Here is a 21211-nt window from a genome sequence, read left to right as displayed (position 1 = left end):
GTGATGAGGACCGCTTCCGTCTTTTCCTCCACGAGTGCCACTCCAGCACTCTCTAACCAAGCCTTAACAACACTGATTGTTTCGCTTGAGTACAACTCAGCATCCTCGAGATGCTTTGCGACCACAACTAGTGCTATATCATCGGCGTAACCCACTACCGTGGCCTCCTCCGGAACCGGAAGGTTAAGCACATCATTATACATGATGTTCCACAGTAGTGGGCCCTGTGGGACACTCGCGGAGACAACGTACTCCTTGGGTCCATCAACAGTATTATACCAGAGTGTTCGCTCACGCAAATAGCTATCTATAATAGCGGCGAAGTAGGTGGGAACTTTCGTATTAGGTTCCAATTGTCCGAGTTGAATGCATTGCTCATATCCAGGGTGACCACCACACAATATTTGCTGGTACAACCCCTTCCGTGAATTGAATTTTCGGGCAAATCAGTAACTATTTTGATGGCATCAATGGTTGATCTGGCTTTACGGAACCCATACTGCTTATCTAAAAGGCCCCCTCTTGGCTCTCGACGACTGGGAGTAGTCTATTATAAATAACCCGCTCCAACACTTTCCCCACAGTGTCTAGAAAACATATGGGTCTATAGGAGGACGATTCTCCTGGCCGTTTGCCAGCCTTATGCAGCACCACCAGCTTCTGCCGGTGCTTCTTCCACTGTGAAGGAAAGATACCCTCGGACGTTTCGAACAGCTCCACGAACATATCCGGCCTACATTTGACGGCAAGTTTGAGGGCCTTATTGGGTATGCCGTCCAGACCTGAGGCTTTACTGTCGCCTATTCGACTGTAGATCTCCATCAGCTCGTCCCTGGTGACTGGTGGAATCGGCGTCACGTTCAGGTGGCGCTGGATGGTGTCAACACCCGCCTCTTGTTGGGAAAATAACCCCTGGATTATTTTCAACAAAAGTATAGGGCACGTGATCTGCGGAGATGATCGGCCCCTGAATCTTTCTGTCACGATTTTATAGGCGTTACCCCATGGATTTATGTCCGTTTCCTAACAGAGCTCCTTAAAACATTACCTCTTACTCCACTGAATGGCGAGCTGGAGGGTCTTGCGAGCTTCCCTATAGGCATGTGCCTATTGCCCTCTGAGCCGTTCGTCTGGCTCTGTGGCAAATCGATCGAAAGCTGGCAAGTTCATTATTCCAGTTAATTAGGTCTTCTAGTGGGGAATTAACATCTCCTAGGCATCGATGCGTCACATGCCGTGGAGGTGCCTGCTTTGCTAGGCAGGTTTAGCTACACTTCCATGAATGTTTGTTCATCCATCGCTTTTGCAGACCATCCTGGTGTTCTTTTGGATTTCGGTTTCCTGGGTGCGGGTATCCTGCCTTGTAGCTCCATCCTTAGTTCAAAGGTGATAGCCTGGTGGTCGCTGTACGTGAAGTCCTCGCCAACTTGCCAGGACATGTCACGTGCCAGCGCAGGGCTGACAAAAGTCAGATCTACAATTGAACCAGTCCCCCTTTCCGATAAGTGTTTACATAGCCATCTTTGGCCAGAACTACATCTAACTGGACAAATGCTTCTAATAAGCACCGCCCCCTTGCATTAGTCTGTTTGCTGCCCCACTCGATAGCCCACGCTTTAAAGTTACCGGTTATCACCTTTGGACCTCGTCTCATTGCGTCATGAACAAGATCGTCTAACAGTTCTTCAAATTCAGCAAGTGTGAAGCTCGGTGGAGCGTAGCAGCTATATACGAATATACCGCCACTAGTCGCCTGACGCATGCTATATTGTATGGCTTGATGACCGCACGCCCATATCGTCGCTCCACCAGTCGAATCTGTGACGCATACACCCCCGTAGAGATTTCTGTACGGTTCACTAATGATAGCAACCTCCATCGGGGACTCGTAAGTGGTCTGCGCAAGCAAATCTTGTGCGACCCTGCAATGATTAAGGTTTATTTGTATTAACCTTATTTTTTCACTGCAGTTAATGCCCTCCTAAATTCCGGGCATTTACCACTTCCGGCAATATGCCGGTTATCCCGTCCCTCCTTTCGTTCACACAAAATGCATTTGGATTCTCTATTGCACTCCTTTGCAATATGCCCTTTCTCCCCACGCCTTCGACATCGGTCGGACCGGTCGATGCCGCTAGTGCATGCCTTCGCGAAGTGTCCAAACATTAGGCATTTGAAACACCTCTTTAAAGAGATCTGTTGCCTTAGCCGGCAAACAACCCATCCCATTCGAACCTTCCCCACGGCCAACAACTTCTGCGCTGACTCCACTGGCAGTCGCATTGTGGGCGCAATACGCTTTTCTTAGGCTCACGATAGATCCTTCGCTGAATTCCTCCAACTTGAATTATTGCTTCAAGGCAGGACAGATCTTTTCTCTGGATGTTACCTCATCGAGATCCTTGCACTGGATATAGATCTCATGTTTTTGGGAACGAACCGCGACATTCTCCCCAAGTGAGTTTAAAACTTGATTACCAAAGCCATCAGTTTTCCCTACGCTGGATTTTTTCAGCTCAAACATGGGATCCCCTTTCTGGGTCCTCCGGATTTTGCTGACATTTCCGCCTAGGTCTTTTAGGTCAGGGTCAGATTTCACCTTCTTCAGTATCTCCGCATACGTTTGATGTCCTCTGCTGGAGGTGCTGGACGAATTCGCATCATTAGTCCAACCACCGCTATTATTTTCATTCGGTTTCGCTTCGCTAGCCGACGTTCCTACTTTGGACACTTTGGGCCCTTCTGAACTTTTAGTTCGATTTGCTGGAGTGGTCGAGACTCCTTTTTTCCTTTTTGGTACCTATTGATTCCCCAAAGCTTTAGCCTCTTTGTCTTGCACTCGCTTACTTGATCGAAGATCGATGACCTTGTGCTTTGGTGTCACTTGGGTCGCCTGTGACACTGTTGGGGCTGGGATGTCCGGCTTTTCCTTAGGCTTTCTTACTTCTTCCTGGGACCGATTGTAAAGCACCCTGATTACTCTCACCATGCTCTTAATGGCTTGGTGCACGTTGTGTTTGTCCTTGATGAATTTGGACAGCTCAACTATTTTAGTCCCACGCTGCATAAAAGGTAGTTCTTCTGGGTCAAGGCTCTGTTCTCGGTGAGTCTTGGCCAGATTACTCCTTTTACTGACTCCTTCCACTTTTTCAATTGCTGAGCTCCCTTGTACTTTCTCTTTTGCCGACTTTGGTATTGGAGACGATCTTAAAATTGATGAGCTTCTCCTGAATGGATCTATTTGCTGCTGCTGGAGTACCTCTTGATCTAATCCGATGGGTGTCGAAATCGCCCTTTTTTGCCAGCTATCTCCTTTTAGCCCATCATTCTTTGCCTTTGTAATTGGTGTTCTTGGCAGAGTTGTGCTTCGTTTGAACACCTCCTTCTCCAAATCTAAAACACTTGTAGTTTTAGATGCATCGGTGGCCAAGTTGTCTGTGTTTAAACGTCTGCAAAGCCTGCCTGACATACGACCCTTTAACTACCCCTTATGGCATATGATTTACTTTCCATCTATTTTTGGTCCCGTCACTTAAGATAGTTCAGACTATTTCAGAAACAAACCGACTTTCTGACCCTTCAGGTGGTTCGAATAAGGCATTGGAGAACGAAATATTACGGAGTCCTTAGTCGAGTTTAGCTTCTGCTTTCCAGTAGTGTTATGTGCTGATCCTTTCTCTCTGTTTAATTTTTACATCACACGAAAGGAATAAAGCTTTTAATCTGGATGTCGTACCATATTTACTTGGAAATAATATTCACATTTTTACTCCTTCATTTGCAGAGAATGACACCATACAAAACAGTCCGTCTATGGACCCAACCGTTCGGATCATACCCACTCTATGGAATGAATCTAAGCCTATGGGATTCACCTGATCTGAACTCTACTGGATACGTCTACGTCGATTTGAACAAGAAGTACACTCGCATGGAGCTGAACCTAACGTCGGACGCATCACACAATGTCCAAATGGTTGGATTGGTCCCCGATGCCAGGAGTGCCTATTTTGATTTATGGAGGAACTACGATGAAATCCGAGTTATCGATATTGCATACTATTTACGTATGAATCATTCCCGTCTCATTACGAGTCAGCTTTCGTGGCGGCCCAAACTGAAATCAGATATTAAGGTATTGATTGTGAGATAGGTTTCAATTAAAGGACTGTGTTGGCTAACGTTGTGTGTTCTGCAGAACAAATTCAGAGATATTGCTACATCGTTCTACCAATCGGCGTCAGACGGTATTGATTTCTGGATTAAAACGCTCTACGTCGAAACTGTAGATACTATCAATGATATATGGAATAACGCGAAGCCGTATACGCAAGAGTTCTTGGATGATTTAAGGTATGCATCGGAGACATTAGCTAATGACTCCAGTCTGTACTAAATCATTTTATTCGCAGTGGTCTGACCGTCTTGGAGGAGGACCTTGAGGAGCTACGGAAATTTGTTAATCGATCATACGAGGCTAATGATTTCTACATAAAGACAGTTGTAAATTTCACTCTCACGGTTGTAGACGAGCTGGCAATTCGTGACCATATTGAATCGCTTCCGAAAATCATAACCGAATTATGGCATATCATGGGTGACTCTGGGAAGGCCTTGAGGAAGAACTTGTTGTGGCTTTTTGAAACCATCAAAACGTCTTATCAGAAGGGGCTGGAAATGATCAGCAAATTCTTGCATGGTGAAGCTTTGGAACATCTGTCAGGATTCATGGGGAAAGCTGTGGAAAAGTATGACAAGTTTGTAAAGGACCTCCATTTGTCCTTGATAAAGTATGTGGAGAATTTGTGGAACAAGTTCGCAATTGTGCTGGAGAATTACTGGAAGACCACGCTGAGAAAGCTAGAACCACATATCATCAAGTTCTTGCACTACATTGAAACCGCTCTTTGGAATATAAGCAAGGAAATTTTTGGTAAGTCTAACGTATCTCAAATTAGTAGGAAGCAGTTACATGTCTCCTACTGGTTGGCAATTTATATCTTGGTCAGGAAGCCACAGATACTAACATTGATTTAACTACTTCTCATAGACTTCATCTACGAACGAACCAACGAATTGGCCGAGTCCCCTTACTTCAACCAAGTTTCCAGTTTCACCCACGACATGGACCGCCTCTACAAGGATTTGAGTGCCAACGATGCCATAACCAACTTCAGAAAATACTCTGTAATCGCTTGGAACTTTGTCAAAGAAAAATATTTCAAATTAGTTCCATTCGGAAAAGAATTGAATGACGTCCTCAATGAACTATGGGAGGAGCTTAAAACCCTGGAAAAACTGGAAACTGTACAATTCTTTGTACAACGAGTCAACGAAATCAAACTGAAGGCAGAATGGTTGGCTGACGAATTCCAGCTCGACAAGAGGCTCCATCAACTCTGGCACTTGATCCGAAACAAGATTGCAAGCTATACACAAACTGCTCTCCAAGCGGACGACCGATATCGTGAAGCCAAAACTAAGTTCATTTTTGATCCTGATGTGGGTCTTATAGAGTTTGAACAGAAGCTACCGATGTCCTGGCATGCTTTCAATGAGACTCCCAAGTTTGAGGAAGTTCCTGAATATAAAATGATGAACGATATCCAGACGTTCTTTTCGGGATCAAACTTCTCGCTTATGAATTACATTTATGGTTTGAGACCTCATATTGACCCCAGTATGTGGCTTCCACCGTTTAAATCACACTCACTGTTGATTGGGTCACGTCATTATATGACATTTGATAATCAGTTTGTCGCCCTGGACTCAAAGTATACTGTGTTAGCCGGGAGAAGCAAGTTGGATCAATGTTCCTATTTGTTGACTCATGACTTCTTCCAAAGGAACTTCAGTCTATTCCTGGAACCTTCGGTACGTCAAATCCTTTTGCTTTGCTTATTCTGATATATTTATGGCATGCTCCTTGTATTTCCTACAGATAATTCGTCAAAACAGCAATCTGATCTCCTCAAAGAAATTAGTCCTCGTCACCGATACCGACATTTTAGAGATGGATGTCTCAGGAGATACTTTAGCTGTCAACAAGAAGACGGTAAACCTGCTCCCTGTCGAAGTTGGATCAGTTCTCATCTCGCGTGATTCAGATGTCCTAACAATCGAATCACGGGAAGACTACATTTTGAGTTGCAACCTGCAATTCGACTTATGCTGGTTCGAGTTGGGCGGCTACTACTACGGACAAACAGCAGGTCTGTTAGGTACCACTAACAATGAACCTTTCGACGATATGACAGCAGCCAATGGTGAAGTAACACAAAATGAGGATGAGTTTGTGAAATCGTGGAGTTTTAAGGGTTGCGGCAAGAGCCTTCATAAGAAACCTGAGAATTATTCTACTGAGTTGCTGACCCTGTGCACGGAGTTCTTTGAAACCCCTTACTTTTCGTCTTGCTTCTCCAACTTAGATCCGAAACCATTCTATGATATGTGCTTAGATATGGGTCATAATTCAATATCGACAGTTTTGAAGGATAATCACCCGGCTCAGAAGGGAGCTTGTACTGCGGCTCTTGGATATATTGAAGCATGCGCTGCGAAGAAAATCCCATTACGTATCCCCGATAAATGTGTTCAGTAAGTTTTACTCTGGAACCTTAGCTCGGCCAATTTTAATCAAAGGATATAATCTCTTAAATTCTCTCGATCAGTTGTGACCTTATCAATGGATCATACGTTGCTGAAGGAACATTTGTCGAACTAAAAGACCACGACGTTCCCCGTTCTGCTGATGTTGTCTTCATTGTAGAAGCTAAAAACTGCAATGCAAACATAACACATTCAAAGAGTATCCTGGCGGTATCAAGTGCTATCCAGAAGGAATTAGTCAATATGAACATGACAAACAATAGGTAAGACAAATAAATTTGCCGAATAATTCCGTACCCAGTAATGACTCGACGTTATTTCAGGTACTCAGTTTTGACTTTTGGTGGAAGGGCACCATTTGACAAACCACGCAGCGTCGTTTACAATAACAAGGTTTTCACAGATTACCAGAACCTTAGACACTACTTCGATCATATTGAAACAAATGAAGGATTGAGTAATGACACTTTCCAAGCCATTAGTGCAGCATCTAAACTGATTTTTAGACCTGGTGTTTCTAAGATATTTATACTTCTACCGTGTTCGGAGTGTCAACTGACGTTTATGAGGGTAAGTTCATGATATTGATATTGACAAATTTGGATCTTAGATATTTTCTTACATCTATAAACCAATTCTAAATTTCTGGTTAGGGTCTGACCAACAGGCCCTAATTTGGTTGCCTATTACTGTTGCCAATTCTTGACTTTGACCTCTACTTCAAAATTCGCCGAATGGTTTTTTTAGAACCTAGGACCTGCTCATTGTTATGTCCATCTTCTATGTCATTTTGTCCAGGCAGATGTAGGTTCTTATTTGAAACCAGGCATTAAAGTGTTTAGGTTTTTGGAAACTGTATCACTGCTCCTTGACAGCCTAAAAAGACGGTCGATCTTTCCAATTCTACAGGACCATAATTTAAGGATTACTTCATAGCAACGGTTTGTCGTTAGTCTTGTACATATTAGTCCCTTTTTGCATTCTCTCTTATATTTGTACACTTGATTGCAGGTGTCAGTGGTCGCTATTAGGTACCCCATTCAGTACTGTGATGCTTCGTTTTGGTGCCGTAACCTTATAAGTAGGAAAAGTGGAGAAAAATTTAACCCGCTCATATCACCAAAGAATTCGGTATCCAATGTCTGCACCCCTTCTCTAATTTGAACTGGAAGGCTGTAAAGCAAATGCCAGATTTTCTCTCCCTCCTCACGAGACAGACTTGACTGGTGGAGCGGCGATATGGGCGTACGGTCACCAAACTATCCAATGCTTCGTAAGTCGTGTGTGTATGTTGGGGGAGAAGCTAGAGCTTCTGAGCACTCAGGCCGTGTTGGCCCACTGTACTCGAAGCTTCATGAGTCAGTCGGCCCTTGGGCGAAAATAATGGGTGTACACGTGTACAACTGCAACGCCCCACTCAGTCTCACATTGTCTCAATTTGAAGACATAGTAAACAAGCTTGTTCTCGATGCAAGGGGACGAAGTCGAAATATGTTTGTCGGTGACTTCACCTCTCAAGTGGGAAAGCAGGGAGGGTAGCATAAAGAGCAGAAGTTTATTTGAGGCTTTTGACTAGTTGAATTTAGTTTCGGCCGATGAAGGTGCAGCAATCACCTTTCACAAAAGCGGTCTTCCTCGATTGTAGACCTGACCTTTCCACTGATGCGTAGTATGTCCTGGCACGATATCCAAGACCACACCAACCGCGATCATCGGGCGATTGTCTTTGAACTGAAGAAGGAGCCGTAGTTCAAAAAAACAGGATACCTATAGCCGAGAAAGGCATCAGAATGGTCTGCAAAAGCACTGGACGAGAGAAAGTTCTTGGAAATGGGGATAGGCCAACCTACTAAGGCGGGTGTTCTCACAGAGAGAACTCTCCATGTCCATCGCCAAGGCATGTGAGGCGTCCATTCCTAGTAGGTGCTCATTTCCCAGTAGATAACCCAACTACTGGTGGAATAGTGAACTGGCCAGCCTTCGATCTAGCCATCAAGCCAGACGAACGGCTCAGAGGGCGGTATGTAGGAGTGATCAGGGACAAAAGGAGCATTTTTGCAAGGTAGCCTACAAAAGCCGCAAGCATCGAAGCAAGAGGGAATGTTTTAAGGAGCTATGCGTGGAAGCGGATGTAAATCCGTGCGATAGGGCCTATAGAATTGTGATGCGGCGTTTGAGAGTCCGGTCATCCTCATTGATCACGTGCCCTTCTCTATTGTTGAAAATCATCCAGGGGTTATTCCTCCAGCAAAACAGGGGCATTGACACATTTCAAAGACCCCTCAATGTGACCACAATTCCTGCAGTAACCATGGACGAGCTTTTGGAGAATTGCGGCAGAATAGGTGACAACAAAGCTCCGAGCCTGGATGGCATACCCAACAGAACCTTTAAGCAGGCCGTAAAATCCCGACCGGACATGTTCGCTGAATTATTCAAAGCCTGCATGTCTAAGGGGATACTCCCTACCGCATGAAGTTGATACAGCTGCCTAAGGCTGGTAAACCCCCAGGTAAACCAACCTCCTGTAAACCCATAGGTCTTCTAGACGCTATGAGGAAAATGTTGAAGTGGATAATTCACAACAAATTATTGCCGATTGTCAAAGGCCGCGAAAGCCTTACATTGGTTGTAGTCGCAAAGCATCTAGAGGATGCAAAGCAATCAGTGCTGTTAAGGCTTGGTTAGAGAGCGCTGGACTGGCGCTCGTAGAGGAAAAAATGGAAGCGGTCCTCATCAAAAAGCGCCGGCAGGGAAATTACGCCCGAATTAGAGTCGGCAATCGCATTATCACTCCCAAGCCGATCATCAAATACTTGGGAGATGCGAAGCTTAGTTTCAAACGACACGTGCAATATTCTTGTGACAAGGCATCCACGGTAAATATGGCCCTGTCAAGGTATACGCAGAACGTGGGAAGGCCACGCTATACTTGTATTCTACTTATTACCAGGCTCGATCTTTTGGTGAATGGCATTGTAGGTTATACCTTGCGTTGCCGCAATCCTGTATGGATTTTCGCGGGTCTGACTTAGCTCTTAGCTCGAGTACACTGCATCCTTCATAATTACCAACGGAACACAGAGTGCGTCCACTGATAGACTTTTACGATCGGAGCCGCGCCGCCAGTCCGCTGGTTTACGCAGTTCTCTCTACCTATGATCAGGACCTGAGTAGACGGCCAATTGGGGCACATCCTAGAAGTCCACAGGACTTGGCTATACTGTGGGCATCCAAGAGTAGACCATCTTTGGCCCGTCGGTAAAATATTTGCGATATCGTCTAGCAACAGATCACGGTCCTCTGATGAATTGCATATAGTGTGGTAGAAGCAACGGGAAGAAGCAACCTGGGGAACCAGTATTAGATAGAATATTGACTACGATATTCCAATCCAGAATAAGGACCACTCTGATAGTACAGTGTAAGTAGACTTTCGATCCAAAGGAGGGAGAGCTTCAGGGAGCCTTCTTAAAGGTGACTTTGCCTGGTAATCTGATTACCAAGGTAGACTCCGATAATATTTTGCTCGGATATTTGATGAGGAAGTACGATCTTGGGGACCGTAGTGACAATGGTGGGAGGTTCGAAGTTTTCTGGGGCCGCCTCCTCGTTTGAACACAGAGCCAGTAATAGATGGAGTATGATTTAACTTGCAATGTATGGGTGAAGAACCGCGACCTCTTAAGCTCAAGCTTTTTGCCGAGACTATACCTCAGGTTCTCAATCTGACTCGCTCTCTTTCTACCTACATTATTAGTGAGAATATCGAGGGTGTTGAACACTATATATCTATATAGGATTTTTTCCATCGAGGGTGCCAATGAACTGATGCAATCCAACGGATTGAAAGTGGACAATTTTCCAACATCAAGTTGCCTGTATTCCACGCCAACATTCGCTCTGTGTTCCACATGGAAAGTAGCGTCCACTTGGAAGTCCCAATGTTTCGTTAACACACCGTTCTTTGGTATTCTTTAGTCCAGCAAACTCCCGAATGAAAACTACGTCGGCATATGGCCGGGTATCGGCGCTATGTTGATTAGAAGGTGGAAGTGGTAGTGGTTAGGTAGCAGCTTAAGCAAAGACGACAACTCCATTGCAATGAAGTCCACCATCCTAGATTGCCCGATGAGTAAGCTGTCCCAGAAGCAAGTGGTACAAAGCAAGATTTTTGAGGCCTCTCCAAAATTCATATTCTGCCACGAAGAAACTTCTGGGAGACAGGCTCTCCACTTCAGTGGAAAGCTTGCACCCAGTGTTAACGGCGCCGTCATCCAGAAAGGATATATGGGATATGGGCAATACCTCTGGCCAACATTTCTGCAAAATCGTGCGCCGAGGCCTTTTGCCAAGAATGGATCCTACATTTTGGAGTTCCAGCAGAAGTCATTACTCACTAGGGAATACAGTTCGAGTCTACCCTGTTCTCGGACCTAGGCAAATTCCAGGGCTTCAAATGTCATCGGACGATAGCATACCACCCGCAGTTTAATGGGAGGCTGGAACGCTGGCGTAGGACACCGAAAGCCATTATAATCGCACACGTACTTGACTTACGTACAGCCCATCGTGGTGAGTTTGTTGCCAGCTCCGCCGAGCTAGTATACGGGGAGAATTTGGGACTCCCTAGCAATCCTGTGTTCGATACCAGGTCAGGCCTTTCCACCACTGGGCTTTTGCATTTGCTCCGGGGAGCCGTGGCCAAACTAAACTCACCCCGTCATGCCGTCATCCTTCAACGAAGGCAAACGCCCCCAAGGACCTGGATATCTTCGCGGAAGCCCCTGCAACCACCATATGAGGGCCTATATAAAGTATTTAACAGAGGGAAGCACTTCTTTAGGGTTGACGTCGACGGCAGGGTCAAGAACGTCCAGGCAAAAACCTTTTTTCCCTGATGTCAAGGTCTCGGTGAAGAAAGGTGCGTGGCGCGTGAAATTCGATCTGCGTCCCTAAAACTGGGGGGTCAGGAGTGAGCTTTTGTCGCTGAACCCCAGGAGCGGTTGTGCGTGGGGTGGTATGGAGACGCTGGAATGTAGAGTCGCTAAGCGGAGATTCCCCTGAGCTCCATACCGAAGTAGCGCAGCACAACTTACCACGACTGAGCAACTTGAAACTGACCCACCAGCATTGTCGGTAGCATTCGATGAGAAATCCTCGAGACTGATGTCAAAATTGATAGAGGCAACCATGCTGAGACAATTCTGTTCCCAGGACCTTGTTGTGGTTAACTTATAACACAAGGTTAATGGTAAGAGGAGAAACGTCATAGTTGCTTCTGCTTACATACGCTATGATTTTTTGTGTGCTCCGCTGATGAAAGAATTAAGGCATCTGGTAGTGTACGCAGAATCAAGTGATCTTGAACTCTTAATTGGTTGTCATACGAACGTTCAGCAAATTTGTTGGGGCAGCAGCAAACCCTAGAAGAGAGAAGCTTTTTGATTTCATTACTTTAGCTGGTCTGATAACCGTGAGCATAGGGTGCACCCCAACGTTCGTGCGGCCAAGATGAAGTGAAGTATATGACCTAATTGACGAGTGTTGGGTGAAGTAATCACCGTTACTAAGAATTTAGTCTGACTATTGCAGGCGACTACTCTATAGTACAAAGACGGAATCCTAGGAAAACGGATTGGACAAAGTCCAATGAACTTCTTGACTACAAAGGTGGAGCTCCCTAGGTGACTAAGGACTCCTTTGGCTGTAGAAGATCATTAGGAAACTCAGAATCGAGCACTTTAGAGTGCTTCGAAGAGACTTGGCTCAATTCCCAAAGCCAACGTGGTAGAACGCTTCCTTTGGTGGAACCGAGAGCTGCAAAGATTCAGGAAATCAACCTGATGACTTCTAAATCGTGCTTGTAATAGCAATAAGGAAAAACTTCCGGAACTCACAACGCTCGTAAAACGTTCGAAACGAGACTCTTTTAGAGCATACTGTGAAAAAATGGAAGTTGAAAGGGAGATTTCCAGACTGTGGAGAGTCCTTAATAAGGATGAGTCGGCCAGGTTGGACTCGCTTAGAAACCCGGTTGGTACTTTCACGAACTACAGAGTTGAGTCTATACAGACTTGGAAGTACTTCATCCAGGAGAACAGGTCTCAGTACTGGGAGGAGGAGAACCTTTCAACATGGAGGTGCTGCAAGGGAATTGGGACACTGCGGGAGCGATGAACAGGCGAAAACTGGCACACCACCATTTGAACACTTCAAAGCACCTGGCATGGCTGGCATCTTCCCAGCCATACTAAAAAAGGATATAGAGCACTTAGAGCAACTTCTAAGAAATATTTTTCGAGGATGTCTTGCTCTGGGTTATGCGCCTTCCTCTTGACAGAAGGTGAAAGTAGTCTTCATATCTAAGCCTGGGAAAGGTGAACTTCAAAGAAATCGGCTTAACATTATTTTCGCTGAAATGTCTGGGTTGAGCGTCATCCTCGCGGGAGGACGCTAAGGTCGCAGCCACTAAATGAAAACCAACATGCTTACCAGTGTGGGAAAAGCTGTGAGTGATATATCTGGGAATTATTCTTGACAGATTAGACAATGGAGAAACAGTGAACGTCAGGGGCACAGAGCATTGGACGAGTTTTTGGGAGAACTGGATCCAGTTTTCGCAATGCCTTCTGATTCTCGGAAACCCATTTTTTTGGTAGAAGTTCTGAAGTTTTCTTGAATTGAAGAGAAAGCTGGGAGGGATCAGAAAAATGGGTATTAGATTATACTGACGTTTTGTGCACACAACAGGGGTCTATCTCTTGAATAAAATTAAGAAGTAGAGCTGCTTTGGGTAGCCGGCCATTTTGGTGTAGAGGGAAATGAAATTTCGGATGCTTTAGCGAGTACAATGGGTCACTAGAGTTTAAGTGTTCAGAGGCTGGCATCCTCTAGTATGCTGAATTCTGTACTCTGGAAAAAGGTTATCACAAATATTTGTGTTGTGTGTGTATCTGTGTGTATGGTGGGGGAGAAGCTACAGCTTCTGAGCACTCAGGCCGTGTTGGCCCATTGTACTCGCCTCCCCCGTCTAACGGAATATTCCGTATTCGTTAATGTATCGCAGGATTTCCGTCAGTGGATGTGATGCAACCCGTCGCAATTGGAGGACATCGGCACCAAAGATCTGATGCCTGATGCGCCCATAGGCGCTCCGTGGATTTCGCTTCCTCATTACAGGAGGGACACGTATCATCTTCGGTAATTCCTATTCTGAACATCTGCCCAGCTAGTGAATTATGGCCTGTCAGAATGCCCACAATACACCTGCAAGTCATCCTGCTTTTCGACAGGATAAACTTTGCGGTACGTATGTTGGGTTCTGGCAGGAAAAGTTTGGTGTGTCGAGCAGCATTTAAGCTCTGCCACCTGTCGTTATGGGAAACTTGTTCCCAGTTTTTGAAAACAGATTTAGCCAATGCTACTGATACCCCAAGTGCAGGCTCCGGTCCCGGCATAGGGGAGATTGACCCCTCTTTCGCTAAAGCGTCCGAGATTTCATTTCTCTCTATGCCACAGTGACCAGGTACCCAGAGTAGTTCCACCGTATTGAATCTAGACATAGAGTTGAAACGGTTTCTGCATTCCTGAACGATTTTCGAGGTGATCAAAGGACTGCCCAATGCCCTCAATGCAGCTTGACTGTCACTGCAGATTGCGATGCGCCTGCCCTTCAACCGCTCATCCAGTTTGCCACCCTTAGGATCGCATAAACTTCGGCTTGAAAAACCGTTCCATATTGTCCCAAAGGAAAAGCCGACTTCTCGCTTTTATTCGAGAGGTAGACTTCGGCTCCAGAACCCTCTTCTGTTTTTGAGCCATCGGTGTAGAAGACTTCCGTATATGCCGCCACGCATTCTTCTGGGTCTTCCCAGTCCTCTCGCTTGAGGGTAACTTCATATCTTCTACCAAATAGATGTATGGGGACACGAGAATCGGAAGGCATTGTAAGAACTGGATTTAGTCCTCCCAGTAACTCTTCCAATGCTCTGTGCCCCCCACCTCCGTTGTTTTCCCATAGATCTAATCCAATTAGCCTATGAGCTGCTCTCATTGCAGTGCTTTGAATAAATATATCCAAGGCTGCAAATTGAGTAGTGCATTCAGAGCTGCGCCGGATGTCGTGCTCATGGCACCAGTGATACCCAGACAAACAGTTATTTGCAGTGCGTCTAGTTTACGGTGAAAACCTTTTTGTCTCACCTTAACCCACCACACTACGGATGCATATACGAACATCGGCCTAATGATGGCAACGTATATCCACATTACCACATGAGGCCTGAGTCCCCATGTCGGGGCAAAGGTCCGTCTGCACAGCCCATAAGCTGTGAGAGCTCGTTTCATCTTTACCTCTACATGTTTGTTCCAAAGAAGTTTTTTATCTAGAGTGACCCCCAGATATTTCACTTCTTCGGAAAGTTGAAGGGTAGTACCCCTCATCTCAGGGAGACAAAGTCCATCCAGTTTTCTCCCTTTTGTGAATAAAACCATTGTGGTTTCATTTGGATTAACTGACAAACCATGTCTAAGGCACCAGCTGTCTATCAAATCAACGGCACGCTGTATATTCCTACACACCGTTCCAAGATTCCGATCAACAGCAAGTACAGCTACGTCATCAGCATAAGCTTGAGCGTGTATTGGCAAATTTTGCAGTTTGCATAGTAGTGAGTCGATCAGCATGCTCCACAGAAGCGGCGAAAGCATACCTCCTTGCGGGCAGCCCTTCGTTGCCTCCGTAGTCAGGTAGCGATCGACACCTACCTCAGCGCACAACAATCTTTGCGTTAGCATAGCATGGATCCACTTAATTAAAGCATCATCAACACCATGCGCTCTGGCGGTATCACAAAGTTTTTGAAAAGGCGCACAGTCAAAAGCCCCTTCAATGTCCTTGAACACCCCCATCGCGTACTCACCATTCAAAGTTGCATCCTCTATCTTTGTGACCAAAGAATGAAGAGCAGACTCACAGGACTTCCCACGTTGGTTAGCATGTTGGTTTTCACTAAGTGGGTGTGACCTAAGTGCGTTTCCACGAATGTGACGCTCCTCCAGTCTCTCCAAACCTTTCAGCAAGAATGAAGTTAAGCTGATCTGTCTGAAGTTCTTTGGATTAGAATAGTCATCTTTCCCAGGTTTCGGTATGAAAACTACCTTAACCTGTTGCCAAGAAGAAGGCACGTAGCCCAGAGCAAGACATCCTCGAAAAATATTTCTAAGAGGTCGCTCTAAATGCTCCATACCCTCCTTTAGCATTGCCAGATAGATGCCATCCATGCCAGGTGCTTTGAAATGTTCAAAGGACAGTATGTCAGCTCTCACCTTTTCATGGGTAACAACCGCTTTCGCAGTGTTCCAGTTCCCCTTGCAACACTTGCATGTTGAAGGGGTTGCAAGAACCGCCAACTCTCCCCCTACCACTTCTCTCACCCGTTCTCACGGGTGGTGTACTTCCAGGAGGGTCTGTACTGAGTCCAGTCTGGAGCTCGTGAAAGTACCGTCGGGTTTTCTAAGAGAATCCAACTTGGCCGACTCATCCCTTTTGAGGACTCTGCACAGCCTTGAAGTCTCCCTTTCGCCTTCCAGTTCTTCACAGTACGCTCTAAAGGAGTCTCGTTTCGAGCACTTCACGAGCCCCTTATATTCACGTTGTGAGTTCCTGAAATTTAACCAGTCTTCGTACGCAAACACGATTTAGAAGTCGCTTGGGTGATTTTCTGAGTTTTGCAGTTTTCGGTTCCACCAAGGAACCGTTTTACCGCTTTGGCCTCGGGAAATAGGATAAGCCTCTTCATAACACTCTAATAGTGTGTAGTTCAGAGTTTTCAATTCATCTTCCAGCACCAAAGGAGTCCTTAGTCGCCTAGGGAACTGTACTTTATTGCCAAGAAGTTCATTGAACTTTGCCCAATCCGTTTTCCTAGGGTTCCGTCTTTGTACTGCAGACTGTTCGCCCGCAATAGTCAGATTGAATTCTAGATATCGGTGATGTGACAGTGAGACCTCGTCTAGCACTCATCATCATCATCATCATCAACGGCGCAACAACTGGTATCCGGTCTAGGCCTGCCTTACTAAGGGACTCCGTCTAGCACTCGCCCGTGTGTAATCAACTCTAGCAATTTTGGGGTACAGATTGTTAGGTCAATTACTTCGCTTCTTCTCAGTCCCACGAACGTAGGGGCGCACCCTGCGTTTGCAGTCATAAGACCAGCTGAAGTGATGAAACCAAATAGCTTCTCTCCTCTTGGATTGCATTTGCTACTGCCCCAACAAATATGTTGAGCATTCGCATCGCAACCTATTAAGAGTTCGAGACCACTTGATTCTGCATACGCCACCAGATCCCTAAGTTCTTGCGTCGGTGGAGGATACAAAGAATCATAGGGTAAATAAGCGGAGGCAACTATGATGTTTTTCCTCTCGCCATTTATCTGGAATTGTATGATGACCGTAGCTAAGTCCTGGGAACAATATTGTCTCAGCATAGTTGCCTCTGACCGTCTTGACATCAGGACGCAAGCTCTCGGTCTTATGGATCTTTCGTCGTAGAAGATCCTAGCCCCCTTTACTGATCCAATGCCACAGATTCTGTTAAATCGAACCCACGGTTCTTGCACCAAAAAGATATAGGGGAAATCCTGTAGCTTTGTCATTCTCGCTGCCAACAGGTAGGAGGGAGCTTTGGTATGCTGCAGGTTGATTTGACCAGTCTTTATGTTTTGCGACATAAACTTAGTCTATTGTCTTATGGAAAACAGTTAAAAGCGTATGCGGCAGTCCGCGTATGACGGGGTTTCCCCCACATCATACCGCCAGAGACTCGATCCCCTTGTGATTGATTTCTCTGATAAAAGCCGTACTTGGAAGTATCACAATTCCCATGTTCCCATCCACAAAAGATCTCATCTCATCCCGCAGAGCATTCGTCTGTTTGCCACTTAGCACCTTAATTGGTTTGCGGTGTCCGGGTTGCATAGATTCGATCACTCGAACTGGCATCAAGTCAGTTCCGTTCACGTCTCTGGCTTCCCTTCCTTCCGCCTGTTCCTTGGAAGGTGTAGGAGAAGTTACAAGCAGGTAGGATTCACTTTGTAGTCCCTTCCCCAGTGCGAGCCCCCATACGGGGGGTACACCGGTCCTAATCCCCGCGAGGCGCGTGGATATAAGCCCTGGTGCGGAGCACAATAAAGCGTTGGCCACAGCAGATGTGTTGGTCTTACGCTTCTTGCGCGCATTACCGCTGACAAAAGACTCTGGTGCGTCCAGTGTGGATCTTATCGGGGTGTCCAGTTTATCCCCACCTTCCGCCGGAGATTCCGCTTCCTTGCGTCCGATTTCTCTGGGCGTTACCGCGCCTAGTGGTACAGCCACGTCTATGTCCTCATTCCCAAGGTGCTTCATCTTCCTTCGCAGTGCTCTCTTCTGCCGTCGGCTTAGGGCCTTTCCAGGTTCACGGTGTCCGGACCGCTTGGATCCATTTCCACACACCGGCGTTAAACCAGTAGCGTCCACGTCATCAGCTTCCCGTTCTTCCGCTCTTCCCGGTATGGATGAAGGAGAAGGTTCTGACAGGCAGGATTTAGCCTGTAGTCCCCCCTCCTTAGTGGCCGAAGTTCCCTTCCGCCGGACCTTCCTCTTCCGCTTGCGGGTAGATTTGGGCTGCAGTACCGTTCCAGTTTCTCCCAATTTGAGAGTTTCCGTACTTTCCTTTCTGGCTAACTTCGCCGTAGGCACCAAGTGCAAACTTTCCACTGAACTGGAAAGCATGGCTTCTACAGATTGATCTGTAGGCGAGTACGAAAGTGGTGAGGCCTCCAAAATCCGTGCCTCGGCCGCGACATGATTGCTCATGGTCGCGGGTGGATTCGAAGTCTCTGACTTCCTACCACTTGGAGAGTTTTAAATCCATCATTTCCATATTCATATTTTTGGACACCCTTAGTGTAGTAGTAAACTACTACAGGCTCCCCCACCACGACAAGGTGGTGTCCGAGGGGGAGAATATTTGTGTTAATTAGATTTGAAAATATCATACGGCTGCCAAAAGGATCCTTCATCAAACACATAGCACAGGTCAACTACCTAAACAGACTCTATTTTTTCGTGTTTCTCAAAATTTCAGTTCGACTATTCCTCGCTACTTCAACTAATGCTTGAGGAAGGTATCAACTTGCATATTCTTATGGACAAGGAGTTCGCCTTCGATAAATCTCGCCTGAGCCGCATTTTCTTTGGAATGGATCGTGACTTCGCCTATTCAAAAAGGGACTTCAAAGACTTCAGAGGGGATGTTGAACTTAGAAAGCAGGTACGCGTTCCCAAGGAAATTCTCGGATTTTGTACGCCTCTAGCCATCGAGACAAATGGATCAGTCTTCACAGCGAACAAACTGCGACCAGAAAAGCGTAATCCTATCAAGAAATTCGCTACAATCTTCGCTAGACGTGTGGCAAAAACAGCGCTTCCTGCTCAGTGTCAAACTTGTGAATGTACAGGACATAACACAGGAGTCGCTTATATGACTTGTACGAGCTGTTCTATTATGAGTGCAACTAGTATGGATTATGTAAGTTTTGTAATGTTTAAATAGGGGTTGGGCATAATTTCTATTGGTATCTTGTCTGATTTTTCAAGGACTTTGATGAAGCCGAGAAGGATGTAAGCTGGATGTGGGAGGACGACGAAGAGATGATTGATGACGAGTAGATTAAGTTAAAAGTATTTTAGTTGTATGTTTGTGTAGCAAAAAAAAAGATAATGTAAAAGTTTTGGTAATTTGAATAAAAAAGGTGTGCGTCCTATTTAATTCCAAACGGACGAAATGACATCCAAATATTCCTCAGAATAAAGGAAGGCAAAATTGAAATCAATTGTCTTGAATATCAGAACTTGTCGTTTCTTATGTTATGTTAACATTAAGTCCACAATATTGTCAATAGGGCAAAGGTTCTGCAGGCTATGTTTAAGGTGGAGTTGACCCCGGAATCTAGCAAAGCACCTAAGGGTGAAGTTCATCCAATATACAACATGCGCTATATTCTCCACCGAAAATTACGGTTGAAGAGCCCTCCAAAAGATCAACGCCACTCCAATACCATAATCGCCAAAAATTCGGACACACGAAAACATTGCATAAAAGGGGGCTCGCCCACCTACTGGCCTTCTGACCCCAACAAAATCCCGGATATCATCGACTTTGAAGTTACAAAAAAACCTCAACTCATACCTAATCAAAGTTGTAAAAACCACGATCTCTTATCGGACTACTCACCAACAATAATAACTCTGAGCGATGCCCCTGCGGTCACCTATGCGGAGCCTGGTTGACACACCTATCAAGGACGCTAAAGGTAAGTGGGTTATGAGGAATGAGGACAAAGCCGAGGTTTTTCTTCAGCATCTTGCCGAAGCCTTCACTCCAACGTAAAAAAAAGTCACAAACTTAGAACTACTACCTACAGACAATATACCTTCGCCTCTCTGAACAGGAAGCTTGAAGAAGTGAACACCAAATAAGCCCCCGGGCATGACTTCATAATCGAAACCAGGGCAAGAAGAACAAAAGTGGTATCAAACAGACCAATTAGTCTCCTCGCAGTCCTTTCCAAGATCCCCGAAAGGCTCCTGCTAGATAAGGTAATTCTAGGAGCACAACTTTTGCTGACGATACAGCATTACTCTATTCACACGTCAACCCCACAACAGCTGTAAGGGAGCTCCAAGGACATGTTAACAAGGTCATGGATTGGTTCACCAGATGGAATATCAACAAGGGTAGAACAGAGCAAATTGCATTGACTCTAAAGAAGGACAATTGTAGACCAATTAGCATCAATAATAAAGCAGTAAAGCAAGTGAAAGTAGTGAGGTACCTAGGAATACACCTGGATAGGAAGTTGAATTGGAAGACCTATATTCAGAAGAAAAGGGACCAAGTCGAACTTGCTTTCAGTAAACTTTATTGGCTGTTAAACTGAAGGTCTCAACTGAACCTAAACCCAAAAATCCTTTTATATAAAGCACTGCCGAAGCCAATTTGGTCCTATGGGAGACAGCTTGACCGAAAGTGGTAACACGTGAAAAACGCTCCCTTATCTATTCGCAGGAACACGAGCGTGTGAATTATATCTAAGTTAAACCGCTAATAATTTGAGCCTGGACGAAACGTTAGTCCCTATTTTTGAATGCTTGGGTGTTATGCCCCAAACGAGAGGTCCGTGGACCAAAAAACGTGAGAGTAAGTTGCTCTTCATGTGGTCTGGTCTAACATCAAGTGGATGTGGACTTGGCATCCCTCATTATTCTAAATTACAATAGAAGCCTGCGCAACCATCCAAATAAATCGGCTAAAAGCATTCTAATATCGCATAAATACCGCCCCTTAAAATAAAACTGGCCCACTCTGGTTGGTTAATTTGGCTTAATCTTATCTAGTATATACCGGAAAAATGGGAGGATCTCAGACGAAGGAAGTTCAAGCGGGTGAAATCATCAACACGCCCATCTTAAACGGAGGAGCTTCACTCGCGTATCCACTTGATAAGGACTACCGACGGAGCTTCAAAAACAAACATGCGAGTAGTACAAACCC

General features: G+C 45.5%; 1 protein-coding gene across 2 annotated transcripts in view; it reads left to right on the top strand.

The window, feature by feature from the left end:
* Window positions 1–19505, top strand: part of LOC119650304 — an 84861-nt gene extending 65356 nt beyond the window's left edge. The window contains exons 24-32 of one of the 2 annotated variants that reach the window (XM_038052960.1): window positions 3785–4135; window positions 4199–4353; window positions 4413–4933; window positions 5051–5874; window positions 5942–6597; window positions 6672–6872; window positions 6933–7179; window positions 18743–19186; window positions 19255–19505. In XM_038052960.1, the coding sequence (XP_037908888.1) occupies window positions 3785–4135; window positions 4199–4353; window positions 4413–4933; window positions 5051–5874; window positions 5942–6597; window positions 6672–6872; window positions 6933–7179; window positions 18743–19186; window positions 19255–19326 (3471 nt within the window). In that variant the 3' untranslated portion in view covers window positions 19327–19505. The remainder of the gene's footprint in view (window positions 1–3784; window positions 4136–4198; window positions 4354–4412; window positions 4934–5050; window positions 5875–5941; window positions 6598–6671; window positions 6873–6932; window positions 7180–18742; window positions 19187–19254) is intronic. The other variant, XM_038052950.1, reaches the window with a different exon arrangement.
* The last annotated feature ends 1706 nt before the right edge of the window (window positions 19506–21211 follow it).

Source organism: Hermetia illucens, chromosome 1, assembly GCF_905115235.1.
Source record: "Hermetia illucens chromosome 1, iHerIll2.2.curated.20191125, whole genome shotgun sequence".
NCBI classification, from domain to species: Eukaryota; Metazoa; Arthropoda; class Insecta; order Diptera; family Stratiomyidae; genus Hermetia; species Hermetia illucens.
This window is presented reverse-complemented; position numbering and strand designations above follow the sequence as displayed.